Source organism: Culicoides brevitarsis, chromosome 1 (genome assembly GCF_036172545.1).
Source record: "Culicoides brevitarsis isolate CSIRO-B50_1 chromosome 1, AGI_CSIRO_Cbre_v1, whole genome shotgun sequence".
Classification (NCBI taxonomy): domain Eukaryota; kingdom Metazoa; phylum Arthropoda; class Insecta; order Diptera; family Ceratopogonidae; genus Culicoides; species Culicoides brevitarsis.
In genome coordinates this window covers 26,257,906-26,274,076 of record NC_087085.1, presented here as the reverse complement: position 1 = coordinate 26,274,076, position 16,171 = coordinate 26,257,906, and the positions used below count along the sequence as shown (strand labels likewise).

The 16,171-nt window shown below is 37.4% G+C and overlaps 4 protein-coding genes across 4 annotated transcripts; 2 read left to right on the top strand and 2 right to left on the bottom strand.

The window, feature by feature from the left end:
* Positions 1-505: 505 nt before the first annotated feature.
* LOC134827964 (actin-related protein 3) lies at positions 506-3,633 on the bottom strand. Its single transcript, XM_063840880.1, has 4 exons — positions 3,482-3,633; positions 2,142-3,171; positions 1,999-2,082; positions 506-868 (listed from the first exon to the last, which is right to left on the bottom strand). Exons 1-4 carry the CDS (start codon positions 3,523-3,525, stop codon positions 773-775), a joined length of 1,254 nt encoding a protein of 417 aa, XP_063696950.1. The 5' UTR covers positions 3,526-3,633; the 3' UTR covers positions 506-772.
* A 24-nt stretch (positions 3,634-3,657) lies between these two features.
* On the top strand, positions 3,658-5,411 carry LOC134827963 (zinc finger protein 728). Its single transcript, XM_063840878.1, has 2 exons — positions 3,658-3,783; positions 3,847-5,411. Exon 2 carries the CDS (start codon positions 3,890-3,892, stop codon positions 5,354-5,356), a length of 1,467 nt encoding a protein of 488 aa, XP_063696948.1. The 5' UTR covers positions 3,658-3,783; positions 3,847-3,889; the 3' UTR covers positions 5,357-5,411.
* A 1,519-nt stretch (positions 5,412-6,930) lies between these two features.
* On the bottom strand, positions 6,931-11,274 carry LOC134837519 (uncharacterized). Its single transcript, XM_063852902.1, has 2 exons — positions 8,524-11,274; positions 6,931-7,872 (listed from the first exon to the last, which is right to left on the bottom strand). Exons 1-2 carry the CDS (start codon positions 11,210-11,212, stop codon positions 7,004-7,006), a joined length of 3,558 nt encoding a protein of 1,185 aa, XP_063708972.1. The 5' UTR covers positions 11,213-11,274; the 3' UTR covers positions 6,931-7,003.
* A 127-nt stretch (positions 11,275-11,401) lies between these two features.
* On the top strand, positions 11,402-15,446 carry LOC134829654 (DNA-directed RNA polymerase III subunit RPC2). Its single transcript, XM_063842856.1, has 3 exons — positions 11,402-11,727; positions 11,786-14,612; positions 15,096-15,446. The coding sequence occupies exons 1-3, from the start codon at positions 11,475-11,477 to the stop codon at positions 15,421-15,423; spliced, it is 3,408 nt and encodes a 1,135-aa protein (XP_063698926.1). The 5' UTR covers positions 11,402-11,474; the 3' UTR covers positions 15,424-15,446.
* The last annotated feature ends 725 nt before the right edge of the window (positions 15,447-16,171 follow it).

Genomic DNA, 16,171 nt, shown 5'->3' with positions numbered 1-16,171 from the left:
ACTGGAAAAAGAAGCAAACGAATATGTCGAGTCACGATTCCGACTGCCAAAAGGAGTCGTCAAACAAGTCACCTACTACATGGACAAGTATGGGCTGGACTACAAAGCCATGGCACGTGATCCCCAAAATTATTACCAAGAAACTTGGCGACAGATTCGAGCAAAGTGTCGGAAGTTTATGAGCATCGCTGATCAATTTGCGCAGTACTTGGAGAAACGAGGATTGCTGGATGCGGATATCAAAGAGGACGATCCACGATGGAAGGAAGCTGAAACGGACGACGATTGAAAAAAAAACGTTTTTTTTTTGGAACAAGTTTTATTTTCATGTCATCCTTTTTTTTGTAATACAAAAAAGAAATAAGAATTTTAATAAATTTTCGGTTTAGTTATAAATCTTCACAAAAGAACTTGGTCTCTGACGTTTCTTTTTAAACTTAAGAATAGTAATTATATTTTGATAATTAATTGCGTAAATAATAATAATAAGAAAATACAACTCTGGTTCTGATCTGACGACGACAAATATTATTTTATATAAAGACGAAACAATACAAAAATATTTAAAAAAATAAATTCCTGATTTTGTGTTCGCGCGCGTGAACTTTTTTGTTTTCAAAAAAATGCAGCTTCTCCTACGTTCGACAAGTTACGATTTCATTTAACTACTTATTGCTGTTCAATGTTCATGGGAATGTAAATTTTTTTAGAGAGTGATGATTGTGGTGCGATGTTAGGTAGAAAAAAATCTGCATTTTCAGGTGAAAATCGCTTATGTCATTGTTCCGAACACTGGATTGTGACGACAAATGCCGGGACCGTATTCCTCATAAGCCTGTTTTGTGTGACAAACTTGGTAGAACTCGGGCTGCAATTAAAAAAAATTAATATGTTTGAAATCGTGGGTATAGTGGTAAAAATGAATGAAACTCAATAAATTTGTTCAAAATCTCGTTAAAAAAATTTAAAAAATTAAATGAAAAAGTTTTTTAGAAGGAATTTTAAATAAAATACTCAAAAAAACTTTTTTTAAATTTCTCCTTAAAATGTTTTTTTTCCTTTTTTCAGGCTTTCTCAAGATTTTTCAATTTTTTATAATTTTTGTATGAAAAATTTAATATCGTAGGTATGTTAATTTTAAATTAAGTTTTTGAAATTTTGCTTAAAAAAATTTTTTTTTAAAATTTTTGGTAATTTCAAAAAATCGAAAATCCAATGGGGCAAAAAAGTTAAAAAAAAAAGTTGAAAATTTCATCAAAATTGGCCGTTTTTTGGTCTTTTTCATATTTTTTCAAGGAATTTTTAAGAATTTTCGTATTAAAAAGCGTATTAGAACATAATTTTTTTTTTTATTTTTTTTCAAAAAAAATATTTTTCAAAATTTTTTGACAGTTTTTTTTACGAAAATTTTTTGTTTAAATTTTTATCTTGAAATACTCTGAGATATATTTTAAATTATCAAATCTCAATGTAGATACCATAAAATCAACTAAAATATTGATTTATGACAAAAAACTGTTAAAATTTTGTCATTTTGTATGAAAAAGTATTTCAAAAAAATTTTTTTTTATTTTGCCCCCATTTTGAAAAAAAAATTTTGGGACAAAAAGTTCGAAATAAATTTGGAGCGGCCTTAGATTTTTTTTTAAAACAAGGCCAAATTTGAAACAAAATAAAAAAAAAATAAAAATAAATTTGAGACAAAATTTAAAAATGATAGGTACAAACTAAAATTAATTCACTATAAAAAATAACGAAGAAATATTTAAAAAAATTTTTTTCAATTACATATTTCAACATAATGAAAAATCGAAAAAAATCGAAAATATTAAACTTTATCGCCTAAAAAAGTTAAAACTTCCTTTAATCTTTAAAACTTTCTTTCCAAAATATAATCATTTTGGTCTTATTTTGGCAATTTTATCGCATGGATCATCGAAAAATATTATTAAGTTTCATTTGGAGCAACTTTAAATGGAAAATTTTGAGTGAATTTACCGTTGAAGCTAACATACTACCGCCGAACCAGACAGCATAACGTTGCATGTGATGCGAAATGACTGAGACGTCAATTGGCTTTGGCTGTGAAAGAAAAAAAAAATTAACTAAGCGTGAAATAAGAACAACCACAATTCACTTACCTTAATTCTACCCTCACTCAAGTTTTCGCTAATTCGTAGTCGCGCATCGACAGACCGCTTAATGTCGCGCTGCAAGCGTCTCCCGAAATCCTTAAACATAGTTGAGCCACCACTAAGTACAATGTTGTTGTACAACGGACGACGCACATCAATTGGACAATTCTGTATGACGTTATCGACAATTTCGGATAACGGAAGCGTAAAGTCCGGATTCGAGAACTCCGGATGGAAGAAGACTTCGGGTCCGAGGAACCGTTCGTAGCCGACGTCTACGTTGAAGGGTTGCTTCGTGATCGAATTGATGCCCTCGTACTGCCGAATCCACTTTTGCGGCTCGGCATCATATTTGGCAAATTCCTTGGCGATGTCGGGACAGATGTAGCAAAAGCGCTCCTTGATGGCTTTTGCCGTCTCCATGCTCTGTTCCGGCGGAATCACTTCGCGTTCGCGCAACAAACTCTGGATGAACGACGTGATATTGCGTCCGGCAATGGGGATGTGTTTGATGCACGATCCGATCACGTATCCCTCGGCGACGGGAATGACGTGCGTCACACCGTCGCCCGAGTCGACGACAATTCCCGTGAGTGTGCGTTCTTCGGCGGGACGTGATGCCCAACTGGCGGCGAGCGCAAGCACCGCCTGCACAGCGATATAAAGGCCAGGAACGTTAAATGTCTCGAACATAATTTCGGCAGTGTATTCGCGATTTTCGGGCGTGTTGAGTGGCGGCTCTGTCAGCAGGAAATGATGGTCTTCCGGTTCGGCGCGCAAGTATTTGAAGATACATTGTTCCAAGAAGCGCTCCATCAAGTCCCAGTCTTCGACGAGGCCGTGTCGCACGGGATATTTAACGGCATAGCCCGTGGCATCGAACGCTTCGTCGCCAATGAAAAAGTCCAAGTCTTCGACGCCGGAACGCATTCGACGTGTATTTGTGTCGCCAACGCGAGCATTTTCCTTGATGGCGATCGCCGAGGGAATTATGAATTGTGGCTCCTTGTTGGCAGCATAACCCAGTTTTGTGTATCTACGAATTGGAACAGAAAGATATAAGTATTAACACATATGCCACATATAGGTAGGTGTACTACAGAAAAAAAAGTGAATTTAAGATAAGGCAACAAATGACTCATCAAACTTTGGCTTTGATTCATTCTTTATCCGGAAATCCGACTCTCAATCGACAAAAATCACGAAAAATCCGCAAATCCACGATGGAGTAATTCAAAAAATCGGCCACAAATGCGATGATTAATGCAGGAGGTCGATAGTTACGAAAAATTTTCGGTGCCAGTCTGAAATTCACTTGAAATCGAAGGTTTTTGAACGTTTCTTACCCCGTTCCGCAATCAATTACGCAGGCAGGCAATCTTCCAGTCATTTTGAGCGTATTTTGGACACTATTGCACACCTAAAATAGACTAAATGCACTTTTTTTTCGTTTTCTATCGATGCAAATTTGCGGCCAAACCCAATTGAGTGACAATTGCAGCGTTTTGAATTAGCGTGAAGGCAAATTGGTTCAACAACTGTCAAAACAATCATCAAAAAAACACTTTTTTAATAGAAATTTCCTGAAAATTTACGAAAAACCATTGATTTCTTGTTAATTTTGGACATTTTTTCATCAATATTGAAGGTACTTATCGTTTTTCAATAAGGGACAATCAAATTTCAGAGATTTTTTGTACTTTTCTTTCAGAACAAAAAAAGTAAACAAAGGCTCGTTCGCTGAATCCATCAAAATGGAAGTCCTGTCGAGCGTTGTCGAGTCCTTCAAGTGCCACGAGTGCTCGTTCACGTGTGAGGAGCGCTACAGCTTCCTCTCGCACTTTTTCAATCATCACGTGAACCCCCTGGATGCGTTCAACGAGCAATCCAAGCAAGGATTCACTTGTGCTATATGTCTTTCCTTGTTCGAGGATGTCGAAAAATTGCGACAACACTACATCGTTATCCATAATTACCAATCGACGACTGATGAGACTCCCGTTAAACATAAAGTACCTGCGTCGACGCCTCCCGCAGTAGTCGCGGAACCAACAACAGCCGGCACCTCCGCCTCCGTAGACGATCCAGCGTCAAATAAACCTGCCAATCTCGAATTCAATGCGTTCAAGGAGAAACTTACGTCGGAATTTATTCACAAATGCACGAAGAAAAAGTGCAAATTGAAGTTTCCGACAGTCGAGCAACGCGATCAACATACGCAATGTCACACTGCCGAAGGATCCGAATATTTGTTCAAGTGTTTTGCGTGTCCTGGAAACAACGAAAGTTGCTTCAAAAAGTGGATCGAATGTTGCATGCATCTGTGGAAGTCGCATCAGTGCGATGTGGGTCTTCTCAAATGTCCTCTTTGCAATTACCGGAGTCAAATATCGGTGAAAGTGTTTCGACATCTCCAAACTCACAGCGAAATGAAGGAATTTGCATGCACGGTCTGCGAGAAACCGCGTTATTTTGCGCAGGAATCGCAACTGAAGCGCCACATGGAGTCCATTCACGAATCTACGGAACCAGATGCCAACAAAAAAGTCCGTTGGTACTCGCAAAAAACCTGCGAAATTTGTCAGCATGTTTTCGCCAACTCCAAAACGCTCTCCAAACACATCAAACAGGTGCACAACAAAATAAAACCGTTCATCTGCAAAGTTTGCGGCTACAAAGCGGCCCGCAAAGCCACCATTACGATCCACGAACGGCAACACACCGGCGAACGACCGCTTTCCTGCAAAGTGGAAAATTGTGATTTTCGTGCGGCAGATCCGAGTGTTCTGGTGAAACACATGAAGAAACATGACACGGGAAACAGTTCGACAAATTACCAATGTCCCAAATGTGATTACACGACAATCCAGGCGCCGGCTCTGAAAAATCACATTCGAGCGAAACACGAGGACTTTTATCCGCAAATCAAGTGTGATCAGTGCAACTTTACGTCAATCAACGAGAAAACGCTGAATTTGCATAAATTGGATCACAAAGCGGGCTTGATCGAGGATTCCAATCAGTCGGAGGCGTCGTCGATTGATAAGCAAATATTGCAACGTGATAACAAGCATAATATAAGTTGTGAAATTTCGTCGGATTGCTTTTTGCCGCTCGAAAGCACGGATTCAATTACGCATGACACGGGCGGCGTAACAATTCCGCATCATACGACAACATCGGCGGCAGCTCATTCGGAGGACACACAATTTCCTAACTAAAGAAAAAAGGGATTTTTTTTTTGTAATGGCATTTAAACATTTTTGATACGGAAATGTACTCAACTCAGTGAAATATTAGACTTGATTAGAATAGAATTTAGGATAAAATGGTCATTTAGCAGACTAGATTTCGCTAAAATTTAAGAGAATCTGTGTGAAAGCTCCTTTAGAAGAAAAGCCACTTAAAATTTATTTCAAACTTTTTGTCCTAAAAATTATTTTTCGGTATCAAGAGAGGCAAAATATCAAAATTTGTTTTGAAATACTGATTTTAAGCAATTTTTGAAGTTCAATAGTATTTTATATTTGACAAATTCGAAATTGAATGTAGGAAAAAGAAGGTCATTTTTCTCGGGAGCCAAAAATAAAAAAAGTTAAAGTTCAAAAAAATGATTAAAAATTCTCAAAAAATTGAAAAAAAAAAATGTTCAATCATTTAAAAAAAAAAGAAAAATTAGATAAAATTTTAAAAATTTCTTTTAAGCCCAAATGAAACTCAATCTATTTCGAAATCAATCATAAATTTTTTCATATTAAATTTTGATCGAAATTTAAAATTATTTTAGATCATGAAAAATTTCTTTTTTTTTTTTTTTGAATTTCAAAATTATTTTGACATGGTTTTTAACCAAAACGTAACTTACCCTACTCTAATATAAAAATTTATAAAAAAAACTGAATTTTCAAAGAAAATTTTTACAAAACTTTAATTTTATAAAATTTTCACTAAAATTCCTACTTTTTTTTCTTAACTTGTCTCATTTTATTTTTAAAAATATTGGACTTTATTTTAGATTTTTAATTGAAGCGTCTTAAAAATACTATAAATCAATTAAAAAATGTTTAAAATCGATTTTTTTTTACGTTCAAAAAAAATCAAAGTAAAATTTTTTTAACATTGCCTCATAGAACTTTCAATTTTTTTAACGGAACAAAGGACAAAAAGTTTAAAATAAATTCAAAGCGTCCCTAAAAAGAATAAAAAAAAACTTTGATGACCTTAGAAATCATATACTAGCCAGTATTTCTAGAACTACCTACATTTATGCATGAAAAAAAATAAACAATTAGCAACAGCGGATGGACCATCGTAGTTCTCCCACGTGACAAAACTTTTTATTTTTCATCTCCTTGAATCGAGAAAAATTCAGGACAATTTTTGCAAAAAAATGAACTTTAGACAGGTATTTTGTAGTAGTCGTAACATGAGATAATCAGGTACCTTTGATGTATACATGAAATATTAAATACTGAATGAAACTTATTACTCTACTTGTAGATGTGTGATTTATGATGTGAATAAATATTTAATATGATATTGTTAAAAAAATGCGTTTTTTTTGTCTGTACAAATATTTTTTTTATTTTATAAATTGTGCTTTGCTAAAAGTTTATCATATAATATTATTAACTATAATTGCACTACTTGTTTCATATTTGGTTTTTGTTTCAATATTGTAAGAAATTCATTTTTGGCTCTTCAATTTTTTTTCCATTTGTGATAAATTGGTGAAGGCCTTGTGGATTGTTGTAAAAAGTAAGTGTAAAATTCAACTACAAATTGCCTTAATAAAGGAGACTTAATCCTAAAAATATTTTAATCTACGTGAGTATTTGACTAGAGAGCAATTTTTTTGCTGGACGGAATTATTTCAGTAATTCTTGCATCAAATTTTTGACATACGTCTCAATTTGCGAATAGTCGATCAGTGAATTTCTGATCATTTCGTGCAACACAGATGGCCATAGTGTGTCGAGTCGTTGCAATTTCTCGACGGCATTGCATGTGTTCTCCATCATAAAGGTGAAATGTTTCTTGCCTTTGTCGCGGATCGCTTGTTCCTCGTGAAATTGTCCGTTTTTCTTCCACTGCAACGCTTCCTTGCCCACGACACTCTTCAACGATGCTTCGGCTTGCATCAACCACTCCTTGGCGGTCATCTTGCTCGCTTGACAAGTCTCCTCGAGGCGCAATCTAATCAGTAGGGGTTGAAGCAACGCTTCCGGCAGTGACCACAGCACCAAATCCGAGAGACCCGAGTACAGAGCTTCGGCTGTTTGAATTTCCTCCTCCGTTATTTCGTCGTCATTGATGACTTTCAAGCCCCAATGTGACAAGCGGTAAATCGCGTAGGACCGCCAATTTTTCGTCATGATGGTATTTCCTTCGCATTCGATCGTTAGACTGACCAGACCTTGGGTTTCCGCGAGTGCATTGAGTTGTCCGAGACAATAAATGTTGGTTTCGCGAAAGACAAAGTGCTCGGCGTTCGGAAAACGAACCTTGACTTTCCCGAGGGCTGCAGTGATGTTGTTGTAATTGATGTAACTGAATTTAATTGTGTGGACATCAGTTGCTTTTTGGACATTCCACTGCTTGTCGATGAACTTGAGAGCGCCGTAGCCGTAAACGTTCAAGTAACGACCACAGATTTCGATTAAATAGTCTCCGCCTTGTTCGCGATCGCGTTCTGCTTTGTTTTGTGTCTTGTTTTGTGCATCATTATTGTTGTTTTCTGAAAAGGAAAAAATTAAAATAAAATTTGTTGGAAATTTAAAAATATTCAGTAGAAAAAAAATAACAAAAAAAATGTTTTCGACTTTATAAAATTTTTAAAAATGAGGCGAATTAATATTAATCAATAATTTTTATAAATTAAAAAAAATAAAAATTGTTTAATTTTTTTACGGTACTAATTTTTAACGATTCTGACGGTTAATTGATGAATTTTTTGCATAAAATTATTTTTTTACGTTTTTTTTTCACAAAAAAAAAAAATATTTTTTAAGAAAAAAGATTAAAAATTTGCTCAATATAATTTTTTGGAATTCGTTGTACATCGTTTTAAAGCAAGTTTTTTTTAAATTCAATTGATTTAATGTAATCTTTAATTTTCAAAAAAAAAAAAGAAATAAAATCAAAGTTTCTTTTTTAAAAATTTTTTCCACTGTATTGAGCACAAAAAAATTTTTATTAATCTTAAAAAAAATAAAATATATGAAAATATTGAATTTTGAACTGATTTAATGAAAATTTATCTTTTTTTAAAGAAATTCTGTCAAAATGAATTAAAATTTGAACAGCTTCTTATATTTTCACTACTCAATTATTTATGAGGAAACTGAAAACATTTTTAGTAATTTTTTTCGCCTAAATGGTAACTTACTTGCATTACTACTATTTCCATTAGTGTTGCTGTTTGTGTTTCTGGCAGTTTGAGCTCGACTACTTGAGATACTACTAATTGTGTTTTGTCGTTTGGGCATTGAGCTTTTGCACCGTTCACTCTTTGGCTCACTATGATCCGTATTTTTCTGCTGCGACGCATTCGTTGCGACGGATTCGTTGCTCTTTCCACTCGCCGTCGAGACATTTGATTGTTTATCAATGGGAATGACTTCTTCGGGCAAATTTGCTGCACCATTTGTGGGGAGTGTCAATGTAATTTCATGAGTTGGAACTGGCAGTAAGTCTGTTGCTTTGGTTTCTGGCGTTGAATTCACTTCAGGTTTCGTTGACGAGGCACCAGATGAAATGGATGCTTGATCGACGGGCTGTAAAACGGGGGCTGGATTCGAACTTTTTGATTCAATCGGGTCCGAGGCACTTTCTTCCGTCACTTTTACCACAACAGTTTCAACAGGCAGTTCAGGTTTCGGCTTTTTCTCGTCGTTTGCCTCATTCTCGGAGCTGTAAACGCTCGAACCGGAGTCGACATTTGGTCCTAAACTGGAATTCGAATTTGGAGAGTCCTTGTTATGGTCTAAAAAGGGACTCAAAATTGGTGGAAGACGAAAATAATCTTCGCCGCCTTGTTCCGACGTCGTAGAATTATCACGCGAAATTGGCGGTTTCAACGGTTTTCGATTAATTTTCTTGAAACGATTGTTGTTGGGACCCAAGGACGGTCTCGTGTATCTTTTCGTACTGGTTTCCACCTCCAAATGATGCTCCGGCGGAATTTTTGTCGTCTTTTGCGGCGGATGTGGATGTTTCAGCGTCGTATTGATCGACTGTTGCGATCTCAGCAGCTCCCAGTTCGTACGAGCATTCGAAATTATCTCTTCGCGTCGCATACTATGGCAAACATCGGACGTCAAATGCAGATAATTCGCATCGGAAGCTTCTTTATTTTTACGCCATGCCGCCGCAGCTCGTCTCACCTGCTCCGTGATCTGCATCTGACTCAACGAAATCAAGTTTGGCAAGTAACTCACGAGAAATGACACACAATCGCCAGCTAACGACACGGGATTGTTCTCGATCGTGACTTCTTTGAGATTTAAGGCTCGCGCGATCGAGCTCATGTCTTCTACGCGCTGCAGCTCGTTATGGCACAGCCACAAACGCTCGAGACTTCTCAAATCTTCAAAGCCACAAATTTTCTTGATTTTATTCCGTTTTAAATTCAGCTCTTTTAAACAGTACAAACCAGCAAAATCCTTTTCGTGAATCTGTTTCAACATATTTCCCGCTAAATTCAACGATTTTAGCTCTTGTAACGGCGAAATTTTGCCCGAAATGTTGCAAATTTTGTTTCCATGCAAATCCAAGACTCTCAGCGTGTTTTTGACACATTGCAATCCCGAAATGTCTGTGATGCGGTTCTTGCCGAGCAACAAAACTGTCAAAGATTTCAAACCCTCAAGATTTCCAATGACCTCAATTTGATTATCATACAAGTCGAGAAAGACCAAGTTGATGAGTTTGTGTCGTACTTCCAGTGGCGGTGAGTCAGTCATGCCGTTCTTCACTAAATCGGGCGTATTACTTGAAGAGCCATTATTTTCATCGGCGATTCCATTGCCGTTCGTTGTGGTGCTGCCCGACATCGAGGAAAGGTTGTCTACACTGAAAGACGGCGTGTGCATCAACTTATTGCGGATTTGGGACTTTTGCTGGGACGCCATGAAGGTCGTGCCGGGTGCCGTCGTCAAGAAACTCGGGTAATTACTGCTATTATTGATAAAACTATTTGACTTTTTGAGGATGTGTTTGGGTTGAGCATTGAGTAGGAGTGACTTTTGTAGGAACGTTCCGTTATTCGAAGTACTACTGCTATTGGGAGTGGTGTTTCCGTTGCTAGTTGTGCCATTTGTGGCGCCGACAACGACGCCAGACGCCTTGTTTCCCATGTAACTTATATTATTGTTATTTAAGATTAGTTGATTTCGCGTTGTGATACTTCGTTGGCGCGATAATTGTCTGTGTAAAATGGCATTTCGTGGCGGATTCGTTATAAATTGGGCTGTTTGGGGATTATTTGTTAAAGGAACTTCTTTCGGTGGACTTGACACTTGTTGGTCCGGTTGTTGTTGTTGTTGTTGCTTGTAACTGTCGGCTGCAGCGATGGCAAAAACATTTATGAGATTATGTTGCAACGAGAGAAGACGCAAATTGGGTTCTTCCTCGATCGCGGGAATCATCGTGAGCCCTTTGCGGTCCAAATTGATGCGATCGGGCAACTTATCCTTCTCCTTTTGGTTCCGCTTGATCGTGTAGATGCCGTCCGCGATGAAAATCGAGGCGTCGTTTCCCGCACAGTGCGTCGTGCCTCCGCCACTTTCGACTTGACGCGGATTTCCATTGCCACTCACGACGAAATTTCGCTTGCTTTCGTTGACTTTTTTGATGTAGGCTGACGTGAGGGTCGAATGGGACTTTGTTAGATGCGGTTTTTGGAGCTTTAGCGTTCGACTCGTTAATTTCTTTGGCACAACCGACTCAATTTTGAGCAATGATTGTTGGTTGGGATGTTGTTGTTGCGGATGGTGTCCATTGGCGAGACTCTCTCCTGTTGCTATATTGATGCCAGATGTATTGTGTGCGGACTTGTTTCGGATTTTCGTCGACATTTGACCAGTTCGCACCTCCTCATTGACTCGTTAAAACGCGATTCACAGTGGTTGGGGCACACATCATTTGGAATTTTGTTATTTTTCACTTTTTTCCATCTGTTTATTTATTTTTTCATAGCAATGACATTCGTTGTCAAGTCACTGACGTTCAATCCACTCGAATTTCGTGTCAAAGACAATAACAAACCGGCCATGTGAATATCGCTCCAAAGGAATTTCTTCAAAAAAATCAGTTTTTAATTGAAGATTTGGCGAAAAAATGACGGCAGACGACTCGTTATGGACCAACGATCCATATATCGCTCGAAAACCCATCAAAGCTTTGGAGGAAAAATGGAAACTGGTACCTGCCTTCCTGGAAATCAAGGGTTTGGTGAAGCAACATATCGATTCCTTCAACTATTTCGTGAATGTTGACATCAAGAAGATCGTGGAAGCCAATAGCAAGGTCACAAGTGATGCGGATCCATCGTTTTACTTGCAATACACCGATGTTCGAGTCGGAAAGCCAGGTAAATTTGCTTTTTTCTTCATTTTCTTACGAAAATTTCATTTAAATTCTCATTTTAGACGTGGAAGACGGCTATAATATCACAAAAGAAACAACTCCCCATGAATGCCGATTGCGAGACATGGCATATTCGGCTCCCATTACTGTCGATATCGAGTATACGCGAGGCCAGCAACGCATTGTAAGAAAAGATTTGCTCATTGGACGTATGCCAATCATGCTGCGATCGTCAAATTGCGTGTTAACGGGCAAATCTGAATATGAATTGTCTAAAATGAACGAATGTCCTCGCGATCCCGGTGGTTATTTCATCGTTCGAGGGCAGGAAAAGGTCATTTTGATACAGGAACAGTTGTCGTGGAACAAAATGATCACGGAAGACTACAACGGCGTGGTTCAGTGTCAAGTAACATCATCAACACACGAGAAAAAGTCCCGCACGAATGTGGTCTCAAAGCACGGGAAATATTATTTGAAGCATAATTCGATGACGGAAGACATCCCGATCGTCGTGATTTTTAAAGCGATGGGAATTACATCGGATCAGGAAATAATGCAGCTGATTGGCACTGACACAGATACCCAAACGCGTTTCGGTCCTTCGTTGCTCGAAGCAATTAACCACAAAGTTTTCACACAAGAACGCGCCTTGGAGTACATGGGCAGCAAATTGATGGTGAAACGCTTCCAAACGGCAGCCCAAAAATACAAAACCCCAGTCGACGAGGCACGAGATCTACTGGCAACGACAATTCTCGCTCATGTTCCCGTCGAAAGCTTCAATTTCCAAGTGAAGGCGATTTATGTGGCAACAATGGTGCGTCGTGTCATGCAAGCAGAGCTGAATCCAGCGTCTTGCGACGATCGCGACTACTACGGCAACAAAAGACTTGAATTGGCAGGTTCTCTGATCGGATTAATGTTCGAAGATTTGTTCAAACGATTCAATTGGGAGCTCAAAACGATCGCCGATAAAAATATCCCAAAAATAAAGGCGGCACAGTTTGATGTCGTGAAGCATATGAGAGCGGCGCAGATCACAATCGGACTGGAATCGGCAATTTCTTCGGGTAATTGGACCATTAAGCGTTTCAAAATGGAACGGATTGGCGTGACGCAAGTTTTATCACGGCTTAGTTACATTTCGGCCCTGGGAATGATGACAAGAGTCAATTCTCAGTTCGAAAAGACGCGAAAAGTGTCGGGTCCTCGTTCGTTGCAGCCGTCCCAATGGGGAATGTTGTGCCCTTCTGATACGCCCGAAGGAGAGGCTTGTGGTTTGGTGAAAAATTTGGCGTTGATGACACATATTACGACGGAAGTGGAAGAAGGACCGGTTATTCGGTTGGCTTTTAATGCCGGAGTTGAAGATATTCGAGTGGTGGGCGGACAAACAATCAACGATCCAAAAGTTTTTACCGTTTTCATCAATGGTAACATCTTGGGCGTTACAATTGGGAACCAGCGACTCATTCAAGTGATCCGGATGATGCGACGGAAGGGATTAATTGGCGCTTTTGTGTCGGCTCACACGTCACACATGCAAAGATGTGTCTACATTCACACCGATGGTGGTCGGCTTTGTCGTCCTTACATAATTGTCGAACGAGGGGTCCCTCTGGTGAAGCAGGAGCACATTGATGAGCTCAACGCTGGTCTTCGCACCTTCCAGGATTTCTTGGACGACGGATTAATCGAGTATTTGGATGTAAATGAGGAAAACGACTCTTATATCAGTTGTTATGAGTCGGAAATTGATCCAGAAAAAACGACACATTTGGAAATTGAGCCTTTTACGTTGCTCGGAGTGTGTGCGGGACTCGTGCCATATCCGCATCACAATCAAAGTCCTCGAAATACGTACCAGTGTGCCATGGGAAAGCAAGCGATGGGTATTATCGGGTACAATCAGAAGAATCGCATCGATACTCTCATGTACAACATCGTCTATCCCCAAACGCCGATGGTTCGTTCCAAGACAATTGAGCTAACAGGCTACGATAAGCTTCCTGCGGGTCAAAATGCAACAGTTGCTGTCATGTCGTACTCCGGTTATGATATTGAAGATGCCCTGATTCTCAATAAAGCTGCTATTGATCGCGGTTATGGAAGATGCCTGGTGTACAAAAATTCCAAATGCACGGTGAAGCGATATACGAACCAAACCTTCGACCGGATTATGGGTCCAATGAAAGATAGTCTCACAAACAAGGTAATTTTTAAACATGAATGTCTAGATGCCGATGGAATTGTCTCGCCAGGCGAGAAAATTGTCAACAAACAAACGATGATCAACAAGGAAATGCCAGCGGTGACTTCGACGAACCCCATTGAGCAACGAGGTGAGCAAGGACAACAAAGTGTCTCCTACAGCAGTGTTCCAATCAGCTATAAGGGCACGGAACCAAGTTACATTGAAAAAGTTATGGTTTCAGCGAATGCTGATGAAGACTTTTTGATCAAGATTCTGTTGCGACAAACAAGAAGACCAGAAATTGGGGATAAATTTAGTTCGCGTCACGGGCAGAAAGGTGTCACGGGTTTAATTGTCGATCAGGAGGACTTGCCGTTCAATGATTTTGGAATTATTCCTGATATGGTCATGAATCCGCATGGTTTTCCATCTCGTATGACGGTAGGAAAAACATTGGAATTGCTGGGAGGCAAAGCAGGGCTTTTGGAAGGGAAATTTCACTATGGAACAGCGTTCGGTGGATCTAAATGTAGCGATATTCAAGATGAGCTTTTCAAACACAACTTTAACTACCTCGGAAAAGACATTTTTTACTCGGGAATTACGGGAGAGCCATTACAAGCGTATATTTATTCTGGTCCCGTTTACTACCAAAAACTCAAGCATATGGTGCAGGATAAGATGCATGCAAGGTGAGTTTTAATTTTTTTTTTAATAGAAAATATTTTAGTTTAAAATTACTAAAAAGGCAATTTTTCAAAAGTTTTCATTGAAAAAAATTAATTTATTTTGCTTTTCTCGTAAAGTTAAATAAAAGATTGACAAAAAATTAGTTCAAAAAATTTTTGAAGAAAAAAAACTACCTAATGTATTTTTTATTTTTTTTTAATGATTTTTATGATTTAAAAAAATCATAGTTGATTTGATAATTTTAAAAATTTATTTTTGAAAAACCTTTTACTGTAAAATCTATCATTTTGTCAAAAAAAATTCACATGATCAAAATTAACAAAAATTAAATTATGACAAATTAAAATTTTTTAAAATAAATTTTATTTTATGCAAAAAATCATCGTTTCGTCTTCAAATTTTTTTCCAACAAAAATTAAAATAATTTAATTTGATCGCCTAAGGAACCAAAAAATCTCAAACTTCATTTTTTTTTAATTTTCCAGATCACGTGGTCCTCGTGCCGTTCTAACACGCCAACCCACCCAAGGTCGCAGTCGTGAAGGTGGCTTGCGTCTCGGAGAAATGGAACGCGACTGTTTAATTTCGTATGGCGCATCAATGCTCATCATGGAACGTCTCATGATATCATCCGATGCATTTGATGTCGATGTTTGTAATCAATGTGGCCTCCTGGCGTATTGCTCGTGGTGCAACGCTTGCAAATCTTCCTCCAGTGTCTCAAAGATTTCAATTCCTTATGCATGCAAGTTACTGTTCCAGGAGCTGCAAAGTATGAACGTCGTGCCAAGATTAAAATTGCAAAACTACTAGAAAAAATATGTTAACAACAATAAAATGCAATTTTTCAGAATTTATTTAATATTTATTACTTTTTCTTTTTAAATATTTTTCCATTTTTCTCATCTTCATCTTGTTATATATATAATATTTTTTTTTCGTCTCAATAAAATTTTGCTGCTAATTTTTTTTTCTCTAACATTTTATAGATCCACACATTTTTTTTATAGTTTTAATCTAATATTTTAGTTCAAAATTTCTTTTATATTTATTTACAATTTTATTTGGTGTTTTAATTAAGATTGTTATGTTTATAAATTTACGTGTTGAAGGATTCATTGTTGATGGGCTAATAATGATGACACGAAAATTATCGAAAAATTGGCGGAGCAAATGTTTAAAAATCGGTGATTTTCTATAGATTAATTTTATTAATATTAACTTTTGTTAACTTTTACACATGTTAATGTTATATTTGTTATCTTGTTTTATATTTTAAAACCGTCATGTCACTTAAACCATCATTATACACATTGTTTTTTATTATTAAAATATAAATTTTAGAAGAACATGTTAGAATTTTAATGACATTCTTTTTTCAAGGAATCGTTTGATTTTTTTATTAATATTATTTTGTATGTGTATATATGTTTAGTAAACATTGTTTTAAATAGTTTTTCTATTAATTTAATATATATTTTTCGTATGTATTTCTGTTTAAGGTGCTCAAGGTGTTTATAATCTTCAGATTTTTTGTTTAAATTGTTCATCAACTCAGTGC